Source organism: Empidonax traillii, unplaced genomic scaffold (assembly GCF_003031625.1).
Source record: "Empidonax traillii isolate 1590-97213 ecotype Southwest subspecies unplaced genomic scaffold, ASM303162v1 scaffold86:size2944007, whole genome shotgun sequence".
NCBI lineage: Eukaryota > Metazoa > Chordata > Aves > Passeriformes > Tyrannidae > Empidonax > Empidonax traillii.
In genome coordinates, this window is record NW_020955279.1 from 1,282,253 (window position 1) to 1,306,812 (window position 24,560).

Below are 24,560 nucleotides of genomic sequence, written 5' to 3' on the forward strand. Positions count from 1 at the left end.
ATTACCTTTACTACTTCTTTGGTTTTTCCTGGGATTCACTCTCACAGGGCAGCTCTGGTAGAAAAACAGCCTCTGTGTCCAGGAGGTGAGAAATGTTTTTCACAGACCAGTATTCCCTCTTTAACAGAAAGCTTGATGTCTAACTCCATAAGTGGTCTCTTAGGAAAGACCATCTCTAGAGCCACGTGCCAGAATGGTCACTTGAGATACTTCCAGACTTCCACACTGGAAAGACCTTTTCAAAGGATCACAGAGTGGTTTATGTTGGAAGGGACCTTAGAGCTCATCTCATTCCACCCCACTAGACCAGGTTGCTCCAAGCCCTGCCCAACCTGAGTTAAGTCTCTTCCAGCCTTTATTGCTCAAACCAAAACCCACCGAACCTCTGGCCTCAGGAACAGGACCAGGATATGAAAAGCCAGCAGGGTGCCCATGGCAGGATGGTTTTGTGTTAACAGAGGAATTTTTACACTGCATGTTCAAGACTGCAGAATTAAGGAAGCTTAAGGTGAGAGCTCATGTTGACAGTATGAACACTCCCAACAGTGCTTTAATACACAACCCACCACAGGAGTGTTTTGAAAGGTTGCAAACCCCAGTAACAAATGCATCAGTTATGGACAGCTGCTTTAAGAGAATTACAAAAGGTGACACTCCAGATGAAAATGCCACTGTGCTGTCTGTGGCAGAGCCGCTGTCACTCAGCCCACACCACACATCAGTGACTGTGTCAGGACTTCCCTTTTCCCTCCCCCAAGCTCTGCTTCTCCTTGTTTCTCCACCAAAAAAGCCACCAGAACCACTATCTGCTGCCACCCATGCTTCAGAAGTTTCAGAAATTCAAAGGGAGGTAGAGGAGGAGTGAAGAGGATTGTAAAGCCCAGGAAATGTTTTGCACAGCAGGAACTTTTAAAGAGAATATTAAATTCCATTCTCTCTTTTAAAACTACCATCCCACTCTGTTAATCTGTGGCTGTACCTGGTTCAGGTGTAACACAATAAATTCATCAAGCTTGAACAAGTCCCTAAAGACTCAGCTTTCCATATTTGATCCATTTTTCCCTTGTTATACAGAAAACAAACACAATCCCTTCTTTATGTATCAAAGAACTTTTTAAAAGGCAATTTTTATTTAAATACAGACAAAACCTGTACCCTCATCAGCCCTTGACAATTCATCAGTGTAATGGGAAGTTAATTCAGCAGCAAGAACAATCTTACATTTGAAAAATCCTCATGAAGGCAAATGCTGAGCTTGGACCAAAAGAGCCTCCCAGATGTGATGCCCAAGAGCCCTGCAAAAGGAGGCCTGAAAAAACACGTTTACAACTCTGCTCAGGCTGCTCTTTGTGAAAACAAGTAGTGAATTTTCAAACTTACAGGAAGTTTTAAGCACAGCCTCTTAATGATCTGCACTGGGTTTTTAAGTTATTCAAAAGAATGTCATTCAATGCTGTGTAACAGACAGAGCATGAAAAATTCTCAGTAAAATGAAAGTGACATTTCTGAGGTACATATACAAAAATTCATATGCACAAGTTTCTTGCTTTGAGAGGATACTAAAGGTCTCTAAGGCAAAATAATTACCATTTTCAACTGCAGCAATACTGTCACATTTTAGTTGCAATGTGGATATTCCTTGAAAATATAATGAATTTATGATGAGGTCCCACTTGTTAAGATAAATCCAAGAGAAGATGAGATAATGTCTGAGTTTTAATACCGGAACTAGAAGACCGTTTCTTGAATTCATCTAAACAATTTAAAGTCCTGTCTGAATTCTTATGGCATAAGACAGCTCAGAACTGAAGGTCCACTTGGCCAATTCAAAAAAATAATAAAAAAAAAAGATCCACCAACCCCCCAGCCTAAAAGATACAAACCAGAGCTTTACAAAGGATGAATTGGGGCTGAAGGCAGCTTAAGGCTTCATTAAAGTATCTGCCAAGTTCTGCTGCTCCTTGTGTAATCCATTAACAGACTTCAGTGGGATTGCACAGACAAAACACGGAGCAGAACTGGCTCATTCTGCCCAGTTTGAGCAAGACACAGTCACATTATCTTTTGTGTGATACAGAAAGGCAGGAGAAAAAGTTTAGCCCTTCCTGCCAGGATCATTTTATTCTCCACCCCCCTCCCTTGAGTACAATTAGAGATGACTTACAAAAATTAAACCACACACACTAATAAAAAAATTAGTGTAGGGCAAAGAGTCTCAGTACTTTGCTGTTTTCCTGCCACGTTTGACAGTATTAAAGACCAGACACAGCACGGTTTCCACGCAGGCAGCTGCTGGCACTACAATCAACACAAGGTGGTGTGTGAGTTGTATCATCCCTGTTTGTAAAGCTGTCCTTAGTTTAGTCTGTTGTTGACCTCCTGTACCAAAACCTGGCCCTGTAGTCGTCACTGCAGGTCATGAAGCCGGGGTTGGTGGGGGAGTGGACGATGCAGCGGACGATGCTGTTGTGCCCCAGGGAAAGGAGGTTCCTTCGCTCAGCAGTTCTGGAATCCCAGCAGCACAGACTTATGGTCCTTTCATCTGGGAGCAGCACATAATCTTCTGTGTGGTTGAAGACAGCTTGTGTCCTGTGTACTTGTCGGCCACTCAAACCAGCACCTGAATATATGAAGCAAAATATTATTAAATTTTAAGAAGTTTCTGACGACCTAAGAATGAACTTTTTGTAAGTATCAATTCCTGCAGTCTACAAAGGAGCCATATTTTCTCTGCTTTCCTACCACTTCCACGAGCAACAGGAAACCAATAATGAATATTCTTTTGTAGAATCATAAAGGTGGGAAAATATCATCAAGTCCAACCTATGCCCGATCCCCACCTTGTCCCCAGCCCAGAGCACTGAGTGCCACGTCCAGTCGTTCCTTGGACACCTCCAGGGATGGGGACCCCACCACCTCTGGCAGCCCAACCACCCTTTCCATGAAGAAATTCTTCTGATGTCCATGCATATATAGGTAATATATTGCAAAATTCCTTAGAGAATGGAAGGAATACTTACTCCACCTGTGCCAAGCCCAACCCCGCAGTATGAGCACAACCATTTACCTTTAAAGAGCACTTTTGCCTTATATTTTTGCATGAGGCTTTCTGCTGTAACCAAGGGGAAAGAGCACAGACAGAAGAACACACAAATTCTCATGATCACTGAGGACTTTTTACTGGCCTGATGTATGAGCTTCCCTGGCCATACCTTCAATAAAAGATGTGTTTCCCACACATTTACTGTGCACTGCACAGACCTGGTCCTACCTGTGATCCTGCATTTGTTTCCTGGGAAGGTGCTGCTCCCTGCTGGCTGGGAGCAGGAGAGAGCTGGAGTGCAAAAAGGGACCTATACAGCCCAAAAGCTGAGCCACACAACTTTCAGTATCCTCTTCTCTTATGCTATGGCTCTTACTGCTGAAGCACTTAATGCTTGTCACCAAAGCCTCTCCCAGCACACAGCTGCTACCACATGCAAAGCTCTACATCCTTCATCATTCCCCAAGTCCTGCTGAGATCAAAGCATGGCACTGTCACCATGCTCCAAGGATCGCACACAACTGCATCCTTGGAAAAAAAATAAGCAAAAAAAGAAACAGACCAACTGCAGCCACATTTCAGACTATTGCCATGGCTACAGAGCCATTTTCTGCACCCAAGTTAATGGTTAAAACAATTGCCCTGACAAGTAGGTTGTGTTTCTTTTTACTTTTCCCCAATTTAATGATAACATCCTTCCAAAGAAACGGAGCAGCCAGGTCCGAAAAGTCTCCAAACTCTACTCAGATTAAATACGTTTACACTGACACAGAAGGATCATAGCTTCTCTTAGGGAATTAGTTTATCTATTTTCAAAAATCTGGAGCAATTTATCCTCAAAGCAGCAGTCTCTCATTGCCTTTAATTGTTCTCTGACAGTATTTTCACCCCTGCCATGGGTTAATACCCGAAAGAGTTTGGAAGGTCACCTGCCACATACCTGTGTATTTGACCAGCGTCCGACCGGTGGATATCTCCCAGAGCTTAGCTACAGAGTCTTTTCCACTCGACAAGATATACTTGGAATTTTTGGAAAAAATAGCAGAGCAGACTTCAGCTCCGTCGTGTGCCTTCTCAAAGGTGGTGATGCAGCGGTTGGAGACCCCATCCCAGAGTTTGATGCAGCCGTCCTTGCTGCCCGTCACGTACATGTTGGCGCTGGCATTGTAGTTGACGGAGCAGATGGCGTCCGTGTGCTGGTCCTGGGGGTTGCAGGACACGAAGCACTGGAAGGTGTTGATGTCGTACAGCCGCAACGTCGGGTGCTGCGTCCCAACCAGGATGAAATCTCCAGAGGGGTGGAAAGAAATGGAGCGCAGCATCTCTGCTTCCTGTTTGCAAAAATACACAGCTGCGGTAAGGCAGGACAAAACCTGAATTGGAAGGGTCAGTTCTGATAGCACTGAAGCGCTAAAAAACTGCTTCAATTACCAGATAGCACAACGTGTACTGGGTCTGCAAACTAGAAAAGGCTTCCTGAATAAGATTTGATGCCAAATAGGATTAAAATGACAAGCTACCTGTAACTGCATCATAGTTCCTGTCCTAGAGCAGCCTGCAGTGCTTCCTCATTTTTGGGATAAAATGACACTCAAAAGTGACAGGAGGCTCTGTCAGCCAGTCACACACCCCCAGCCCACCATCACCTAATCCCAAGCTCCCCTCCAAAACCAATAATTGACTTCAAACTTAGCCATATTATATTTAGTCTAGATGAACAATAAGCTGATAGATTTAAATACTGTGTCCATCATGCACCAACTCTTCACCATAACGTCTGCAAATGTTATACCTGCGTCCTCCTACACCCCTAATCCCTGATCAACTCAGCTCACTGATGCCTCAGCACTTAAAACATTCCAGCTTTGGCTGCTCTGAACTGGTACTGTATCTAACCTGTATATATTTGAAGGCTCTTTTGGCAGAAGGTTTTGAATAATCAAACAATTTAAGTGTGTAGTCCCTTGAACCAGATGCCAGGATCTGTTCTGTTGGATGGAAGGCTAAACATGTCACTTCATCCACGTGATCATACAGAGTCCGGATAACAGGGTGGTTTTCCATGTTTTGCTGTGCTGTCTCATTCATCATGACCTACAGGGAACATTCAAGTTATCGTTAGAAACCAGAATGGTTTTGACAAGAAAAATAGGTTCTAGGCTTGCCAAACAGCAGCTACTTTCCAACATAACCAGGCATACAATCTTCTTTTTTCATTGTTTTGATGCCTTAGAATTTTTAAGATTTTTAGCAAATACAGATTTTTAGTACAGCTGTAAAATTTCTCACACTTTAGAATAGCAGTTGACAGTTACCAAACCTGTTCTTGTGCTTCATTTTGAATTTTCTAAATTCTTAGGCTTGTTTAATGTTCCTCTCAAGTTAAAACACTTTAGCAAGGACATTTCATTGGGACATGCACCCGGACAGGAATTACAAGATATAGGGTAGACAAAACAAGATATAAAGCCCAGAACCCTTGGAGGGGCTCCAGTGGGGCAGTTCTGAGGGTGGCACCAGGGCAAAAGGGGTTTTAGAACTGCATGTACCCACTAGACATAATAATTAGCTAAAGATATAAAAGTGTAAGAATTCTGTATGCGGGTGTGTGCCTGTGTATTGTATGCACCTGAAGGTCTTCATTAAAGAGCTGCTCTCTTATTTATACTAATATTGTTTGGAGAATTTTTTCTTCCATTTTAGGCATTGGTTTGAAGGCCTTTTATATATTGTCAACAAATAAAACCCTTGTATCTTTACAAAGGTCAAACAACTTGCTCAAGGACATACTAGTTTCAGTAGCAGAGAACTGGTGAAAGAAAACATCACCTTCATAAACAGCCCAAAGCAAAACACTGCACTGCTGTAAGAACTGAGGGAAGCTGCACCAGAACTGCAGCTTTTTGCTGAGAATTTAGTGTGCACTCTGTGCAAAAAAGACCACTTCTAAATGCTACCTGATAACTGCCCTGGAAAAAGATAAAGCAAATCAGTATGTATTATATGAAACAGTTCTGAAACACGTTGCCATGGGGGGTTGCAGAGGCCAAACTGCAAGTGGGTTCAAGGTAAACTGTGTTCAGACAATACAGCAAATACTAGCAACCAGGAGAAGCAATTCCTGACTCAATTCTCTCTCTGCTGCCAGGAGTGACACAGGTGTCCTTGCCCTAGTTCTTCCTTTTCTTCCAAGGTCTAAGAGCCACTGTTGGAGCAGGAAATTTAGTTGGACCCACTGAGGCAGCCACAAGATACAGACATGGCAAGGACCCAACTCCCAAAGGGTTACAATTCCTGTGTCACTTCAATGGGCACGGCATGGACACAACTCCCAAAAGGTTACAATTGCCATGTTACCTCAATGGGCATGGCACTCTTGGCCAACATCCTCTCTGTATCCAGGATTTTGATGGAGGCATCAGCAGAGCCCGTGGCTATTAACTGTCCATCTCTGCTGTAGGTGGCCACACGACAGGGCCCTTTGTGAGATGTGACGTAGCAGGTCTCATACTCAGAGGCCTCAGGAGACATGGTCTGCACATCTGCATCAAATTCCAGGTCAATTCCTGTGCCCGGAGCCACCGTATCCGACCGGCCAATTGCATATTGGACAGCGCTGTCATCGTTCTCCATGCCTGGAATGAGACAAGGTGGGGCACTTAACCAGGGGAACCTTCTCCTCAGACAGAGCACAGACCCTGCCATGGCTCCAGGGCAGGTTTTGGGAAAGGGAACCCCGAGGGGCAAAGCTGAGCTGGCAGAGCAGGTTTGGTCACACAGCAGCACTTGTGGTGAGCAATGAATGAGGTGCTTGGGCTGCACCAGAGCAGGCACAGCTCAAATTAACTGTGGAAATACCACCAGTGAATATTATAGTGTTCAGTGCTGATAAATGCACTGAGAATCAGCTATTGTCCATGGACAGGCCTCTGCTCAGCTTTTCACTGGGGGTAAAACAAATCTCAACACTATCATAAGAGTTTTAAAGTGAAAAAAATGAAGCGTTTAATGGTTCTTTCCGTATTTTATTGCACTGAAGAACAAAGCCTACTCCACAAACAACTATGCCTGTATTGCAAGGGAAAAAATTTACTGTTCTGCACACATAACTTACAGATTTTTATTTCTGGGATGCACCCACAGAACAGAGTTCAGCACTGACAGTGGCAACAGGGCAGACAGGAGTTTTCAGCCCTGTGCCCACTAGTGATCATCAAATGATCAAATGCAGAACAGATTTTTGCTGCTTTCATCTGCAAATTTCAAGTCTCTCATTCATATTTCAAACAGACACGAGGTCTCACGTATTTATACCCTTGGAACTCAACCAGTTCAGGCAGCAGAACCAGACGAGTTACAGACAAGACATGATGTCATGGCCAGAGCTCTTCCAGGACTTGTCATCTCATTCCAAGAGCAGCTCAGGTGTTTTCCCTACACACTGAGGCCCTTCCAGAGAGAAAGCACAGAGAGAGGACATGTGACACCTCTGCTGAGACCTCAGACTTTGAAGATTTCCTGGAGACTGATACACAAAAGCCAGCAAGGATTGCCAATGGAATGACTTGCTCCCTTTCCAATACTGTCAGGAAGAACCACATAGAAACTATTTCTAAAGTTGGCAGAACTGTGAGGGTAGAGTTTTCTCTCACATCTGTGGACTCAGTGATCCCCTTCACTGGGGCATTTTTAGAAAGTTGTCACTCACCCAGGAACCAGGGCAAGTGTTCTTACAGGTACAGCAGTTCAGGCAAACAGATCTGGACAACATTCAGGAATCTGTGTTGCTTTTAATGCTCAGTAAAGGATGAAACAGAAATGCCCTCCAAAAAACACCACAGAGGCAAAGGCTGTACCAAATATGAAGTGTGGTGCTATTACCAGACACAATCTTTGCTTCAAAGACGTGTTTCCAGTGACACCAACCTCTTAATTCACTGGGGATTTAGAAACTAGACTTTTATGTCAGCTTTTGGTTGTGGCTTACCTAACTTAATTAGGTGCAGCAGTTGTTCAGATGGAGCACAGACAGACTGAGGTTTGATCTCATTTATCAAGCCATTGGCAATGTTGATGTATCCATCATAGAGTAGCTGACTAATGATCAGTTTGTAAAGTTGCTGACGGTCTTTCAAACTGACTTTTGTCCTATACATTGTGAGCAAGGACTGCCTTGGAGGGGCCTGAAACGGAGAAGAAAAATCACATACAAGAGAGTTGCATGAAACCACCACAACCTTCCAAGAAACTTCAGTGCAGGCACCAAACATTGCCCTGTTTAAGGTGAGAATCAGAGACAGAAAGGGGAGAGAAAGGAGAGGAAAAGGGGAGGAAAAATCTGTTGCACTTGTCTGCCGCGGAAATGAGGATCTGGCCCATAACCGGGCCCGGCACTGCACGAAGCAGCCCCGGAGCCCGCAGCGTTCCCGAGGCACCGTGCCGGTGCTCCCGGCGGGCCCGCGCTCCCGTGGATGGATGCACGGGGCACGTAGGGCAGCACCGCGCCGGCCCCGCCGCCCTTCCCCTGCGGCCCCGCGCCCCGCCCGCCCCCCCACGGCCCCGGGCAGTGCCGGGCAGCTCCCCCGCGGCCCCGAGCCCGCGGTCCGGTACGTACCGACCCTTCCTTCTGCCGCCCGCGCTCTGCCCCTAAGATGGCGGCGGGAGCGCGGAGCGCATCGAGCGGCGGCGGCGGCAGCGGCGGGGGCGGCCGGGCCCGCAGGACGCTCCTCCGCGAAGGCGGCTGCATCGAGCGCCCGCACATCGATGGGAGGCGGCTCTTGGGGGGAAGGGGGGGGTGGGAGAACGGGGCGGCGTCACGTGACCGGGCACCCCGCAGGTCACGTGACGGGGAGGCGGAGGCCCCGGGGGGATCCCGGGGGTCCCTCTGCCCGTTCCGGGGATCCCGGGGGCCCCCTCCCCCTAGTCCCTCTTCTGGGGGTCCCGAGGGTCCTTCTCCCCATTTCCCCTTACGGGGATCCCATTTCCCATTCCAGGAATCCCAGAGGCCCCTCTCCCCATTCCCCTCAGCAGGGCTCCCCCGGGGTCCCTCTCCCCGTTCCCCCTTCCGGGGATCCTGAAGTCCCTCTCCCCATTCCCCAACCAGGGTTCTCGAGGGTCCCTTCCGGGGGTCCTTCTTCCCATTTCCCCTTCCGGAGGTCCAGAGATTCCTCTCCCCATTCCCCTTTCCGGGATTCCCGGTGAACATTCTTCCTAATCCCCTTTCCGGGGATCCCGAGGGTCCCTCTCCCCATTCCCACTCCCCCTCCCGGGTGTCCCTCCTCCCCATGTCCCGTTCCAGGGATCCCGGTGGTCCCCATTCCCGGGCCAGCAGGGCCTCGCTCCGTGCGGGCTGCGGGGCGGGCTCAACGCGGGGCCGTCCCCGCACAGGACCCAGGTTGGTGGGGGGAAGGCCCGGGGGGTTCTTTTGTGTCGAAGCCGCTCCCGCCAGAGCCGGGTCCCCCCCGGGGCCGTGCCGGGGCCGGGCGATGAGTTGCCGGGCCGGCCCCGCCCGTGGCCAGCACAGCCCGAGCCCTTCCCGGTCCTACTCACGTCAGCCTCGAGGAAGGGCAGGCGGAGCGGGCGCGGGTCGAGCAGCGGGGCGGCCATGGGCGCTGCCATGGCCCCCATGCCCCGGGGCAGCTGTCGTCTGTCACACGCTGCGGCCACTCGGCGGCCCGACATCTTCTTCTTCCCTATCCTGACCCGCTTTGCAAACACCCACACACAACAAACAGGCGCTCTCTCCCTTCGCTCTTGTTTTCAGCACCGCGGGCGCAGCGCAAAGTTGCCTTCGGTCGCGGTTCCTCGCCGGATGAAGTTTTTCCCTCCTCTGGGCGGCCGCGGAGCCTCGCGGAGGGCCCCGGGGCAGCACCAGCACCGCCTCACGACTCGCGGGCCGCGCTCGCTGTCCCGGCCCTGGCGGGGTCCGGGAGTGCCACACGGGGGGTTCGCGCGTCCCTCAGGCCGCTGCCTTCGCGCTGGAACGCCTGCAGCACGTGGCGCTGCCGGGACGCGCCGGGAACGCTCCGGGAGAGGCTCCGGGAGAGGCTCCGCGGCCCTGCTCGGCCCGTCCGCGGGATCAGCCACACAATGGGCCCCGGCGGCGCTGGGCTCGGCGCGCGGGGGGTGCGGGGCGGTGCAGGGGGCGCGGCGGGACTGACCTGGCGGCGCGGGGGGCGCGGGGCGGGCGCGGCGGCGGCCACAGGTGCGGGCTCGGGGCGGGCGCGGGGCGCGTTACGCACTTTGCGCAGCGGCGGCGGCGGCGGAAGCGCCCGGCGGGAAGTGCGCGGGCGGCGCGCGCCGCGGGCGCTACGCAAAGTGCGTAACGCGCGAGCGGCGGCGGCCACCGACGCGGCGCGAGCAGGGCAGGGCCAGCGCGCGTGCGCCCCGCAGAGGACGGGGCGGCGGGGGCAGCCAATGGCAGGGCGGGGCCGCCCCGCGGGAGGAGCCAATCAGGGCGAGCGGGCGGCGGCGGGGCGGCCAATGGCGGGCGGCCGGGGTTTAAAGGGGTATTTAAGGCGCGGCGGTTTGAATTCAAACAGACGCGCGGCGGCCTCTGAGGCGGCGGGACTGCGGTGAGGAGGGGGACGGGGGGAGCATGGCGGCGGGGGGGATATCTGTTTGCGCGGGGAAGGGAGGGTTGTTTCTGCCTGCCGAAGGATCTCTATGGTTCTGGGGAGGTCTCTGTCTGCGGGGGAGTCCCTGTGGTGCTGCGGGAATGGTCCCTGCCCGCCCAGGGGTCTCTGTGATTCTGGGGGGTGTTCCTATGGCTTTATGGGGGTGTCCCTGCCCTCACAGGGGTCCCTGTGGTTCTAGAGGTGTCCCTGCCCGCTGGGGGTGCTGCCCCGGATGGCGTTCGGTGGCAGTGGAAGGGGGTTGTTGTTAAGAGCCCCAAGCCCTCTCGTGTTGTCTGAACTGACCCTTGTCCCCCCCCCAGGCCCAGCCGGATGTCCCTCTCTCGCTCGGGCGCTATGGACAGAAGCAAGAAGGAGAACTACGCCGCCTACCCTGGCCGCGCTGCTAAGGTGAATGTCCGAATTTCGAGGTTTTTATATTCATTCTCCTGAGTCGTTTCTTGTAGTGGGTCACTGGTCTTGCTACCTGAATTCTTGTGAGATTGCCGTGAAGATTCTGTGCGCCTGTCTGGTTGGGTCTGGGGTTGGCAGTTTTTACTTTAGTTTTTAGTTAGGCGGTGTTGGTGGGGTGTATTTCTCACTAGAACTACAGGTTTCAAACTCCGAGGCAATTCTATCTTTCTGTGGCTTTCTCTAGGAGAGAACAGTGCCCAGAGCTTACTTTTTTTAAATTCTTGCTAATATTAGTGTGACTTACTTGGTTTGGGAAATTCTCATATTTTAAGTACTTTAAGATCTTTTAAAGAGAGAGCAAGTGTGTATAATCAGCTTATTCTAGATACAGATTCTAAAAGCACTATGTCAATGTTGCTATTAACACACACCTGTAGCAGTGCTCAAGATCACCCTGATTACATATATATTCCATTTAGAAACAAAAGCACTTTCTCATAAATAGTCCTGGTAAGGTTTTGGATTAGCAGAAACAGAGCTTCCTTTTAATGAATCTGTCAATGCATTATTTTTAGTGAATTGAACCAGAAAGAGTATCTAGGGGGAGAAAAAAGTACAAACTGTTGCATAAGTACAATTAGAGGGTCAAAAATGTAGGAATGCTGATCATTAGTATTTGGACTTAACTGTAAACAAAGTACTCTAAAATACCTAATATTTTCTTAAATGTAAGCCTAAACTAATTTTTCTTACTGCAAGCAAAAGACTGAAAGTATAAAAGCAGTTGAGCCTTCTGAATTTGCTTTGTTCTGCTGAACTCCCCTTGCAGTGCAAGATAGATCAGTGTAAACAATATTAAGGGCAGCAATGATTCAAAGCCAGGCATGTTTGTAGTGAGCATCTGCTGTCTTAATACCTTTGGCTGATATTCTTCAGATGTGGAAAAGTTCTGCTATAAATTTTTCTACGATTAAGGTAAATCTTTCCTTTCTGCAGGTTGCTAATCCTGTTGGGGATGGGCCTAGACGTGTCCCTGTGTCTCAGCATTCTACCCAGAGCCGGTTACTGACCAGTGGAGCTCAAGCACAACGTGTCCTGTGTCCTGCAAACCTTCCCCAGCGAGTTCCTGTGCAACCCCAAAAACCTGTGTTGTCAAACCAAAAACTGTGCCATAACCCGACAGCGCAGCAGCTCCGGCCCAAACAGCCCGTCCAGGCCCCTGTGAGGCCTCGGGTTCCAAACAAGAACAGCGAGAAACCCCAACAGGCTCCAGGACCTGGTAATTCTGAGGATGATGTGCCTGTGGTCACACAGCTGTGACGCTTGGGATATTCCTGTGGACCAGAGTGGAGTGCAGGAAACCTAAAGCTGTTGCTAATCTGGGAACAGCCCTGTAGAGAAGTTTTTCGTTGTGCCCCAAAACAGAAGAGCAGCACGTGTTTCACCTTAGATGTTACTGCACTATCCTTGTAAACTTACCTCTAAAATGACCATTTACAGCCAAAATGTGTGTTAAAAACTTCCAGGTGCTCACCAGCCAGTTGTGAGTTAATGTAATTGGCACTCAGATATCACAGGTTTTCCAGGATTGATGTTTATCTGTTATAGACAAGAATATTCTTTAGGGGGAGAGGGAACTTCATGGGCTTAATTTTTTAAGAAAGCCGTTAAAATTCCATTTTGCTAGTATTGTTTCTTTCCCAGCAGTTAGCTATGCCAGGTTGCTTAAAGTGTCATAGAATGTTTATAAGAACTTCTTCAGATAGTGCACAAAGGTTAGATTTGTTCCTGTATGAATGTTTTTGAGTCTGGTTCATAAACTGATTTACTTCTTTACTCATAGCAAAAAATCCTGAAGCAGAAAGCACCTCTAAACAGAAAACTGAAGAGACCAAACAGAAAAATGAAGAGACTAAAAAGTAAGTTTTATGCCTAAATTCTAGGTAACAGAGGTCTGTTGGATTAGGCTTGTTTTAAACTTGTAGGAATTTGTGCCACAAGTTAAACTGAAGGGTACCTGAGCCCCTTGGTTGTGGAGACTGGTGACCCCTACGCTTTGCAGTGACATGCAAAACACTAGGGAATCTTCCTTTGAACTGATAATTCTCAGGAACAAGGGCTTGCTGTTAACTAAACTAAACTCTGTGCTAAATGCATAATAGCTCTTCCCATGAGTGAACACTGATAGCTGCTGCTCTAGTCATGGGATATACTCTTGAAAACAAAGCCTCCTTCACCTGGGCAAGAGGCTGGAGTGTAATTCAGGATGAAGTTGGATTTGTTTGTGGCTGCCTTAAATAGTTCTGACATACACTAGTGATGTGTTTGTGTTCAGTGTATCCAAAGGATATAGACAGTCTTGATTTTTGTAGTAGTGTGGTTGGTGTTGGTCTTAGTCTGCATTTATTACTGAAGTTAGTCTGTGTAAATTTCAGGAAGGAAGAAAACAGCTTTCAGAACTTCCTTTTGGAAAGTGTCATTGTATAGTTTATTCTCCTGGTGTTCAAGACTAAAATCACTAAGCATCTATTGAACAGGAACATTAAAGACTGTAAATTTAGGAGGTAAAGCCCAAAAAAGCGTCTAGCTTTTAACTTTCTCTTTCCTCTTGCAGAAGGCAATGGTCCCTTGAAGATTTTGAAATTGGTCGTCCTCTGGGGAAAGGAAAATTTGGGAATGTTTACTTGGCACGTGAAAAACAGAGTAAATTTATTCTTGCACTGAAAGTGCTCTTTAAAACACAACTTGAAGAAGCCGGTGTAGAACATCAGCTAAGAAGAGAAGTTGAAATACAGTCCCATCTTAGGTAAAGTTTAGTGACTAATTACTCTGCTTTGTTTGCACACTTTGTTTGTAACCTGGATTATGATAAGGTTTCTTTATGATTTCTTCTTTCTTTGAAGAAAAGAGAAGTTTCTTTTTAAACATATGACACCCTGGTATTCCTAGTCAAGATTTTTGCCTTTCTGCACTACAATTTGCCGTTGTCTGCCTTGCAATGAAGTGACCTCTGGTGACAAATCTTCCTATTATAAAAATGCTGCTTGGATTTATGTGGCTGCAATTTCTTGAGCCTGAGCTTGTTTCTAGTGTTCTGCTTCCCAGGAAATAAGATGAAATTGAGTTTTCAAAGAAAATACTTAAGCTTAAATGCCTGTTCATATCAGTTTGGGAACCTTCAGTGATAATTAGTCTTCCAACTGCTGTAGAAAAGTATGTTCAGAAGACATGAAAGCCAGACTCTTGGCTAGCTGCTTCCCACAGGGACTCTAAACTGCTGCTTTGGTGAATGTCATCTCTGCTATGAAGCTCTTCATTTATTGTGAGCTGAAGGAACGCATGCTGGTCTTGAAAGGGGGGGGGGTGGGCAGGAGAGGGAAATTAAAGGTTTTGGACAAATACCTTGTTCAGAATAACATTTAAATCTCTTTGCAGGCACCCCAACATTCTCAGATTATATGGCTACTTCCATGATGCCAGCAGAGTCTACCTGATTCTAGAGTATGCACCTCGTGGAGAAGTCTACAAAGAACTTCAGAAGCTCACCAAGTTTGATGAGCAAAGAACTGCTACTGTAGGTAGTTCCAGCTTCCTATACATCACTTTGTGTAGCTGGAATATCTGCAGCTCTTCACATAAAGTTCTGCTATGACACTGAGATTCCTTGGATGCTAGTTTGCATATGGGCTTGTAACAGAATAAATTGGAAACACAGTTACATTAGTGCTGTGTAATAATGTATGCTCAGAACTGCTTGCTTTTGCAAGTGCTTGGTCACTTCAGGCACAGCCTGTGTTGCCAGACTTCAAGGGTTTAAGAAATAATTGCTTTGACTTAAAACTACTAATTACACCTGGGAAAAGCTGTACTGCAGCCAGATAAACCCTAATGACAATGTCTATATTAAAGATTTTTCTCTCTCAACACAGTACATCACAGAACTAGCAGATGCCCTCTCGTACTGTCATTCCAAGAGTGTCATTCACCGAGACATCAAGCCTGAAAACTTGCTGCTTGGCTCAAATGGAGAGCTAAAAATTGCTGACTTTGGATGGTCAGTGCATGCTCCATCTTCTAGGTGAGAACTCAGTGTGTCTTATGCAGTGAAATCTTTCTGTACTGAAAATAAGTTTTTGTGTAACACAGCTGTGGAATTGAGATGAACTTTAAAAATAGTGGGCAAAAATGCTACCACAACGAAGGTCCTAATAGTGAACTGGGGTAGCAGAGGAGTGTTGTTATCCTGTTTTATCAACAGTTCAAACTTTGCTGACCCTGAAAGAGATAAGGGTTGGTGTAGGGCTACAGCGTTCCCTGAGATGACAGACCAACACTGGCAATATTATTTCCTTACTGAGTGTGAAATTGCACCTAAAAAAGGAGGACTGTATTTGTTCTATCAAGTGGGGTGAAGAAAGTAGAGAGAAAACTGATTGCAGGGACTGAGACAGAAGTAGAAAATGTACTGCTGGCAGATATTATGGTGGTGCTGAGCCCATTCAGGTGGACTATAGTGAGGTACTGAGGATGGTCAGCATTAGTTTTTATCTGGCTCTGGAAATAAATCCTATAATTGCCATAATTAATGATTAACTTGGACTTTTCTTCAGGAGAACAACTCTCTGTGGGACACTTGACTACCTGCCTCCTGAAATGATTGAGGGAAGAACACATGACGAGAAGGTGGATATTTGGAGCCTGGGAGTTCTGTGCTATGAATTCCTTGTAGGGAAACCACCATTTGAAGCAACAACATATCAGGAAACCTACAGAGCTATTTCCAGGGTAAGTGCCAGTGCTTACTTGGACAAGCTGCCTTTCAGCTCTAGAAATTTTGAATGACTGTATTTTCACTAGAACTGCAGCATGACATAATGATCTGTGTAAACCTGTATCCCCAAAACTGTCTTCAGTCCTTCAGTGCAATGACTATAAAGAGACTTCAAAGATACCTTGTCTTGCTTCCTTGGTTCTTCCCTGCATCTGAATTTCTATGTTTCAGAAAGCAACTCATCTTCCCCACAGCTTTTCTAACTGATAACATGAATATTTAACATTCAAGGTGTTATTAAAAATACATAACCTTAACTTTTCCTGCTGCATACCCCAGAAAGGTTCCAGCAAACAAGTTTTGTTTGAAGCAGGCTGAAAATATACACAACAATATACAAAGACTTCTACAAATGGCGAGAGCCTTGTTCAGGATTACGATGAAATTATTTGATCTCATCTTTAGCTCTGTAGTTTGGTTATTACCAAAGAACCTTTTCCCTCATCTTTAGTGTCCTTTTCTCCTTAGGTGGAGTTCAAGTTTCCTCCGTTTGTAACAGAAGGTGCGAGGGATTTAATTTCCAAGCTTCTGAAGCACAACCCATTCCATCGACTGCCCCTGAAGGATGTTCTTCTCCATCCCTGGATCACGACAAACTCTACAAAGGTGCCCAGCAGCAGAAAGAGTGATGTTGCTGCCCCATCCAAAACGTAGTTTTAGGAGGACCTCATGGGATCAACAAGAGGAGCCTTGTACTGTGACTACTGTAATGCTTACAAATAGGAAAAGCAGGTCTTGGAATCTAATGGCAATTGGAATCCTTGGGTTGGCTGTTGTCTTACACTCTAATTGCAACATAAAGTTCTTTGACTTCCAGCTGGAGCTTGTGGAATATTTAATACACTTGAAATCCAGGTACTTGTGGGCCAGGTTTGATATAAGTGTTAAGCTGTTCAAGGCTCTTGTGGTCAGTCCTGGTAATGGTTTGTTGTTCCAACCAGAGGAAGTTGTTGCTTTGGCTTACTGAACAGTGCAATATCCTGGAGGAACCTGCTCCTCACTTCCTGGGCTGCTAAGGGTGTCTAAACTGTGGTGTAACCTGAGACTGAGAGAGGTGAATGCATTTCTTAAGTGTTTTAAAAATGATGAGTCAGTTATTTTTTGTGTCTAGTTCGTTTTAAATGTGAGCACTCAACTTTGAAATAAAGATTTGTTACACTGCAGCCACCATGGTGGGGTTCCTTGTGGCACTGGTTGTCTCTAACAGCAGCACAGCTGAACTCCTCCTCTCTGGTCATTATGTTTAATTCCCACCTCTGTCAAAAAGGAAGTTGGTATAAAGTTCTTCTCAGAGTGCTGGTACCACCAAGCAGGTACACTTACGTAATGGAAACTGCATTAATGGAATAATGCACTTAAGTACTATCTTAAATGCATGAATCACTACCCCACACTCCCAAATCAGGATTACAAGGTAAGTACCAAAGGTGTTGCTCCTTACCTTGTTAATTTATTTAGACTTTAGCTTGCTTTGTCCTTTCTTAAATGAATTTATTCAAACACATCATGATCTGCAAGCACTTCTAAGATAAAGGTCTGGAAAGTATTGTCATCAAATAGGATATGTCATATTAACATCTGGTGTTGTAAGACATTCTCTAAAATGTACCAAGGGTCAGGACCTTTGTCACCAAAATTTGCAGAGCAACTATTTTCCAGTAAAACACTTCAAGCAAACTAAGACAAAGCAATTTATTGTATTTTCATTATAAGACTTCAATGTCATCTTCACTATTTTACAAACAACTTTAAAAAATGATCCTTTTACAAGCAAGGATTCTAGAATTCAAAATATATTCTCAAATTAATTTAAAATATACTTTGCCAAAAAAACACTTCATCTAAACAAATTGCCAGTAGTTTATACAACCCTTTTTATCTTAAGTAATCTGAATTCTGGTCCTAATTTATATGAAGCTGTTTCTTTTTAGAGCAAGAAAACTCTAGTGCTGGACTTCTAGGTACATTTGCTTTAAATTATTCCAGCTTTATACATTATTTTGAGAAGGAGAATAGTCAAAGGTTGTTCTATCAACTTTAGGGCAAAACAGACTTCTCAGAACTGATTCTAAACAAGAAAGGCTGCCTCATACTCATTCTGGAATTCTCTTACTGTTACTTGGCTGTTGTCTTACACTCTAATTGCAACATAAAGTTCTAGCTGGAGCTTGTGGAATATTTAATATACTTGATCCAGGTACATGTGGGTTTGATGCAAGGTGCACTTACTTCAAAATATATTCTCAATTTAAAATACACTTTTGCAAAAAACCCACTTCATCTAAACAAATTACTAGTAGTTTATACAACCATCTTTATCTTAAGTAATCTGAATTTTGGTCATAATTTATATGAAGCTCTTTCTTTTTACAGCAAGAAAAGTCCAGTTTAGTGCTGGTGCCTTCTAATGATTTTTGGGTACGTTTGCTTCAAGTGATTCCAGCTTTACATGTGATTTTGACAAAGAACAAGCTTTGACTATTCCTTCTCCATCAAGTTTAGGATGAAACAGACTTATTAGAACTGATTCTAAATGAAGAAAACAAGGCTGCCTCATGCTTATTCTGGAATTCTGTTATTATCCTGGTACAGGTCCAGTCTGGGAAGCTTCAGTGTATCCAACCTGCCTCTGGATTTGACTTTGTGTGGAAGGAATTAAGGTGCAATTGAATTTTATGGCAAAAGGCTGCTCATAACAAGAAGTTATTTGCTCTTTCCCTCCCTCAGCCAACTCTCATCCTCATCTCATAATTCCTTCCTATTAATCCTGAAATTTCAGAAAAAAAAAATTGATCACCAGGGTCACTTCCTCTCTTTTACTTCAATAAAATTTCTCGATGGGCAGATCTGCAAAGAGCCACCTTGGGGCCAGCGTAAGGACAAAGACAAGGTGAGAAGAGCAGACCTGGAAGGAGGAACAGGTCTAAAACCTCACAGATCTGGCTCAGGTTGCCTCAGAGCAGCACAGTTCTGAGCCTCAAATCCCCTGGTACCCTCGCTTTTGGGATTCAGTCTTTAGGTTAGCTGGAAGGTGGAATGTGAAAATGCACATGTGTACCTACATTCTAAGGGAAGTGTCCTATTAAGGAAAGGAAAAGCAGCTCTACTTGCTACATTCACCAGTCTCTGTCAAAACCACAGGAATTGTTCCTCAGAAGCTATGAACTGGAATGTCTGGACTTTGGGTGCAGGTTTAAAACTCTTCCACAGGAGTAGAAACTGCTTGGGTTACTTTTAAGATAAGAATGTGTTTCCAGTGCAAAGCCAGATCTTAAGACATTAAACCACCCCAGCTTGTCTCTGACTTGATTCTCTTTGGAGTATGTTCACATAGGAGGTAATTCTGGTTACACTGATTTCAGTAGACTCAAGATTCCTTCTGAGTCTATAGGCATAACAAAAACTACACTAAAGGAGTTCAGTAAGACCAGCTCCCAGCCTATAAATAAAACACATTTTCAAAAAATAAAATCTTGGATTATGGAAGCGCTATAATGGAGGTGTAGTTTCATACCAGTGCATCACTGCAATAATTAATCATAGGTGTACTTCCACTAAAGTTAGTTCAGTGTTATGTGTTGTACTGCAAGTTATGCCATAATAAAATCCTTTTCTAACAAAAGAAACGCCCACTTGCCACTTTAGATTCCAATATAAACCCTTAACAAAAGGACTGTGTAGTAGGATATTATTCTACTGGAAAGAGAATCTTACTGTTTCTCAGCTACACAATAATGAACTAATGCTGCGACTCAGTTTTGACAGGGAAAAAAAAATTAAGGCCCAAAAAGCAAGATTATAAAGCCTGTGTGTTAAGAGACTGCTCGTTGTAAAGCATTTATACTGCCCCTTGCAGTGGAAACCAGACACCACTTTAACAGGTTTTTCCAAAGGAGAGGTGGCAAAAGGGAAAGAAGATAAGGACAGCATTTTCACAGTGACATTTACCTGAAAGAACAAGTCAGAAATGCAAGGTGAGGTCAGCATGAACACAGAATCCAAGGAAGTCTTTTAAAGAAACTTTGTGGATAGGGAGCATTTAAAAAACAAAATCCAGTGACAAATCATCACGGGCTGGAGGCAGGAGGTTTGAAGAACCCGATTTTACGGCAGTACCGGACAACAAAGGGCACAGAAACCACCGTGATGCTGATCCTGACCGGAGCAAACAACTTGTGCACAGCATAGGCCAGGACAAAGGTGCTGGTGCCTGCAGCCATCCTGGACTGCAGGGAGGATTCACTGAAACCAAGCTTGAGGAGAACTGCAGTCATATCCACACCACTGCAGGGACAGAGAACAAGACTCCTTTAGTTAATTTTAAGGTTTGTATTTTTTAAAATATAAAGCGCAGTTTAACATAGCACACTTCCAGCTCTGGAATTTATGTGCAAATTAAATGCTGTCAAATATTGAGCAGAATGAGTTATTTCAGCAGTAACAGCTTAAATTACTTCAGTACCAACGACACATACAGTATTTCCTGATTTCAATTTTTTCTTAAATTGTCGAGTTCCTTGTGAAGTCAAATATCTCCTTAGTTTTCCAAATGTACAGTTGCAGCATGTGCATGGAAAATACTCATAGAATCACAGAATGGTTTGGGTTGGAAGAGCTCTTAGAGATCACCTAGTTCCAACCCTCAAGCTCAACCTTTGGAGAGAAAATAAGCTATTTCTCTACACAGGGATTTTCAAAAAGTTAGCATGAATTTGTGTTGGAAATGTGTCTTTCCAAATTTTACAATAAAGTCTATTCTGTGTCTGGAGGAAATTTATCACCTAAACACGGAATAACACAAACCAAATGAGGTACCTGTTGTTGGGCTTAGAGTGTTCTAACGGAGGGCTACAAACCTGTTACAATGAGAAGTATCCTATCTAAACTCTAGCAAGTGAAGGAAGTAGTATGGATCTCAAATGACCCTTATCCACCAAATCCATGAATATTTTAATTCTCTATACACATAGCAGCTTTCATCAAGGTGTTTGGAGCAATTTTCCAAAAGAAGCTGTTAATGTGAGTTTTCTCCCTTCACTTGCCAGTACAGTATCTTTTAACTGGGAGTTCATTGTCACCCTGTGCCACAAAGCAGTAAATGGGAGAAATTCCTTTATTCCCACTGGTGTCAGGAGTAAGCAGCTGGGAATGTTTTTCTCCTCAGCTGAAATACCTCATGCTCAGCAGACATTTGTACCTGATGCATTCCCACCAAAGCCACACACACAATTTCCATATACATTGAATATTATTTTTACTTTAATCCTGTTTTAGTGGCTGTTGTTTCTTGCAGTTCAAGCGCAGAAACTGTTCAACACCCAGAAAAATAAGTTTATCTCTAAGCCCCAGCACTTTTGCATGGCTCTATCTCTACAGACCACGGCACCGTGTGAGAACAAAAGATATCTCTGCTAGACAAAGACATTCTCTCCTCTGCTCAGTTACTTTGGTACAGTCTCTGCTGTTTTCACTGATGGTGAACCTGTGTAAAAAGATCATGTACAACTTCTCTCATGGCTGATGGGAGATCAGACCCGCTTATGGACCCATCTATATTCAAAATCCAGGTTACTGTGTACGGATGCTACAGGCATAAGGTACGTGTCTCCTGCCAGAAATAAGCATAATGCTTAATACATTTTTCTTGGCTAAACCACTATTTTGAGGTGACAGACAACTGCACAAACTTCACCTTGACACAGCCAGGTAGAAGATTCCTAGAGATACTAATGAAATTCCAACATGGAATGAAACTCCTACAGCACCATATTCTTTAAAAACTTGTTTCAGCTGCTGAGATTTGTTGAGTTTCTTGTTCTCACCACTGGGATCAGTGGCTGTGTATTTGGGGGGTTCGCGTGCATCCTAAAGAGAAAACAATTAGAAGCATTTATTAGCATTAAGCAAAAGATCATATTCTAGTCAGTTGAACCAATGTGAAATAATGGAAGAAGTCTCTTACAAACAGAGAGATTTGGGAAAGCAGTAACACACTTCTGCTCTTTCACATTAGCAGAGCAGATGCCTGTGGCAGAGCTCAGGCAAGCTCCCTTTTCCCTCGTATCAAAAGGATACACTGAGCCTGGTGCAAGTTCTTGCATAATTCAATTTTCATAATTAAAAACAGAGTATTTGATCCAAATGTGTGCCAAGGCACACCCACACAGCTGCTTGAGAGATGGGACTGAGGTGGCAGAGCCCCTTGCTTACACCCACTGCTCAGCTTTCCACAGTGAATCCTTGGAACGCAGCTTTTTATTCCAGGGCTAAGCAGCTGGTGGCACTGGAAGACTACCTGATACCAGGCTGCTGCTGGCTTAGTAATAACTCATTGGTGGAAGAGGTCCAACGTTTTAAGTTCCTATAAATCACCTTCTGTAGATCAGCTGATAAAAGGAAGAACGGGGGAACTGCAAGTGTTGACAGCGACGAGCAATTCTGTTGCTGCAGTGTAGACAACAACTACAAGGACATGCCAGGGCTGGTGTGAAGAGCCCAACTGCACTGCAAATGTTTGTCAGAGTAGAACTTATTGACAGCTTTTTATCTGGGCACATTTAAAGTGCAGAACTTCACACTAAACAGACCCCAAAGCAAACTGAAATCAGACACTGTTGATAGCAATAAGACAGCCTTTGTGCTTGCCAGAGAAGAAATAGTGACAGGAAGAAAGCATTGCCACAAAAGCCTCAGGATTTGGCAAATGAGGGGAAAAAAAACACTCAAAAGTATTTTTTAAGCAAGCTCACTAAGCAAAAGAATGGATTCATAGTTAGACACTCTAATTACTTTCAACCCCTGGAAGGAATTAGATTCCATGGTTTTACTCCGTGGCTGCTGCTTCACTGTGTTTCAGAACTCACCCTCTTAATCTGCAGTGATATTATAGGAAGGAATTATTTACTGGGGAGGAGGGAAAATTTTCTTTAGACTCCCAGCCTGTAAAATTTAAATACTCAGTTACTGAATGCAACTATCTGAATAACAGAATAGTTTCATAATACCTTCTGCCAAAAGCTGTCCCAGCAATTCAATCACTGCCACATGCTTATTCAAGAACACTCATTTATTCTACAGCATCATTTTCTTAAGAGCCAAACATGGTCTGAATGGTATTTTAATATTTAATAGCTTATAGTGAATTTTTCATACAAATAAAGATGGTCATTATCTATTTAAGGAGCCAAACGTGGATTTTCCTCAGAAAGCTGCTGTGAAAAAAGGATCTGACAAACTACAGAGGTACATGAGCCTCAGGGGAACTCTAGGTCTTACAGATGGATCATATGTATTGAAAAAATGCTTGTTCTCATCATCCAAGTCCATTCCAACTCACTCGTGTTCCCAGGCTCACACACCAGGAATTTTGGAATTCTATCCAAGCAAGACGTTAAAATAGAATCACTTCAGCAGATGTTATTTGGACCACCCAAGGTGGTCATGCCCTGAATAATGCACAGCTTAGCAAAGAAAGCTGCTGCTACAGTATTTCTGCTAGAATCCCAATTTTATTCACATAATTTCGGTGATTTAAGCCATGAAAACATGTCTGAAACATCCTGTTACTCTTTGTAACGAGGCTACAGAAACCACCCTGCGAATTAAAATGTAGAGATGAAAAACTATAAACGAGGCATTTCGGAAAGCTCAAGTTAACAATCTTGGCACCAGCAGGCGTAAAACAGCTTCCCGTCTCCCACAGAAACCCGGGATAACCACGATCCCACGACCCCGGGCTGGGGGGGGGGAGAGGGCTGAACCCCTAAAGGCACCCGGAGAAACCTGAAAAACACTTGGAGGTCAGGACATCTCGTGCTTTAACCCAAAGCTCGCCCGCTCGGCACCGAGAGGTGCCCCCTCGCCCCCCTCACGTACCTTAGCGGAGCTGCCCGCGGCGAATCCCCGGGGGATCGGGATGGGGATCGGGATCGGCCCCGGCCGGAGCGCGGCCCAGGCGGGGCGGAGGGCCCGGGGCCCGGCGGGGCCCGGTGGGCTGTGGGGACCCAGGCGGGGACACAGCCGGGCCAGGCGGTACATGGTTGTTCATGGCACCGGGGCGGCCCCGGCCCTGCGCGCATGACGAGCCCAACACACACCGCAAACCCGCCTCCTTAAAGCCGCAGCGGCCCCGTTCGCTCCTTCCACCACACCCTCCTTTGGTGTGGAGCCGTGTCGGTGTCACTCAAGGACCTCGTAAATAGTCGCGGAGTCACGGAGTATCCTGGGTTGGCAGGGACCCACAAGGATCGTCGAGTCCTGTCCCTGTCAGCCTTGGTGCTGTGACCACCGCCCTGGGGAACTTGATCAGTGCCCAGCCACCCTCTGAGGGCAGAACCTTTTCCCGATATCCAACATAACCCTGCCCTGACACAGCTCCAGCCGTTCCCTCGGGTCCTGTCCCTGGTTCCCGAAGATGGGAGATCAGTGCCTGCCCCTCCTCTGCCCCTCCCGAGGACGTTGTAACTACAATGAAGTCTCCCCTCAGTCTCCTCCGGGCTGAACAGAACAAGTGTCCTCAGACCCTGCTCATCTCTCCCCATGTTTCTTGTCGGCTCCCTTTAGGCATTGGAAAGCCACAGTTAGGTCACCCCGAAGTTTCTCTTCTCCAGGCTGAACAGGTCCTTGGTGACCAGTGACAGGACCCGAGGGATGAGTCTGA

General features: G+C 45.8%; 3 protein-coding genes across 6 annotated transcripts; 1 reads left to right on the plus strand and 2 right to left on the minus strand.

Annotated features, from left to right (window-relative positions):
* Positions 1–1,094: 1,094 nt before the first annotated feature.
* Positions 1,095–9,948, minus strand: CSTF1 (cleavage stimulation factor subunit 1). 2 transcript variants are annotated; one of them, XM_027881267.1, is made up of 7 exons: positions 9,593–9,948; positions 8,658–8,819; positions 8,031–8,226; positions 6,401–6,678; positions 4,940–5,137; positions 3,984–4,374; positions 1,095–2,620 (listed from the first exon to the last, which is right to left on the minus strand). In XM_027881267.1, exons 1-7 carry the CDS (start codon positions 9,722–9,724, stop codon positions 2,361–2,363), a joined length of 1,617 nt encoding a protein of 538 aa, XP_027737068.1. In that variant the 5' UTR covers positions 9,725–9,948; the 3' UTR covers positions 1,095–2,360. The 2 variants fall into 2 exon arrangements, with proteins under 2 accessions (XP_027737068.1, XP_027737069.1); XM_027881268.1 differs by lacking the exons at positions 8,658–8,819; positions 9,593–9,948 and adding an exon at positions 8,382–8,495.
* Positions 9,949–10,519: 571 nt separating this feature from the next.
* AURKA (aurora kinase A) lies at positions 10,520–17,068 on the plus strand. Of its 3 annotated transcripts, none has more exons than XM_027881270.1 (9): positions 10,520–10,551; positions 10,980–11,067; positions 12,067–12,349; positions 12,914–12,989; positions 13,685–13,876; positions 14,506–14,644; positions 15,000–15,148; positions 15,681–15,855; positions 16,370–17,068. In XM_027881270.1, exons 1-9 carry the CDS (start codon positions 10,526–10,528, stop codon positions 16,553–16,555), a joined length of 1,314 nt encoding a protein of 437 aa, XP_027737071.1. In that variant the 5' UTR covers positions 10,520–10,525; the 3' UTR covers positions 16,556–17,068. The 3 variants fall into 3 exon arrangements, with proteins under 3 accessions (XP_027737071.1, XP_027737070.1, XP_027737072.1); XM_027881269.1 differs by having other exon boundaries at positions 10,526–10,617; XM_027881271.1 differs by lacking the exon at positions 10,520–10,551 and adding an exon at positions 10,579–10,627.
* Positions 17,069–19,426: 2,358 nt separating this feature from the next.
* On the minus strand, positions 19,427–23,938 carry FAM210B (family with sequence similarity 210 member B). The gene is made up of 3 exons (XM_027881214.1): positions 23,777–23,938; positions 21,594–21,766; positions 19,427–20,185 (listed from the first exon to the last, which is right to left on the minus strand). The coding sequence occupies exons 1-3, from the start codon at positions 23,936–23,938 to the stop codon at positions 19,969–19,971; spliced, it is 552 nt and encodes a 183-aa protein (XP_027737015.1). The 3' UTR covers positions 19,427–19,968.
* Positions 23,939–24,560: the final 622 nt, after the last annotated feature.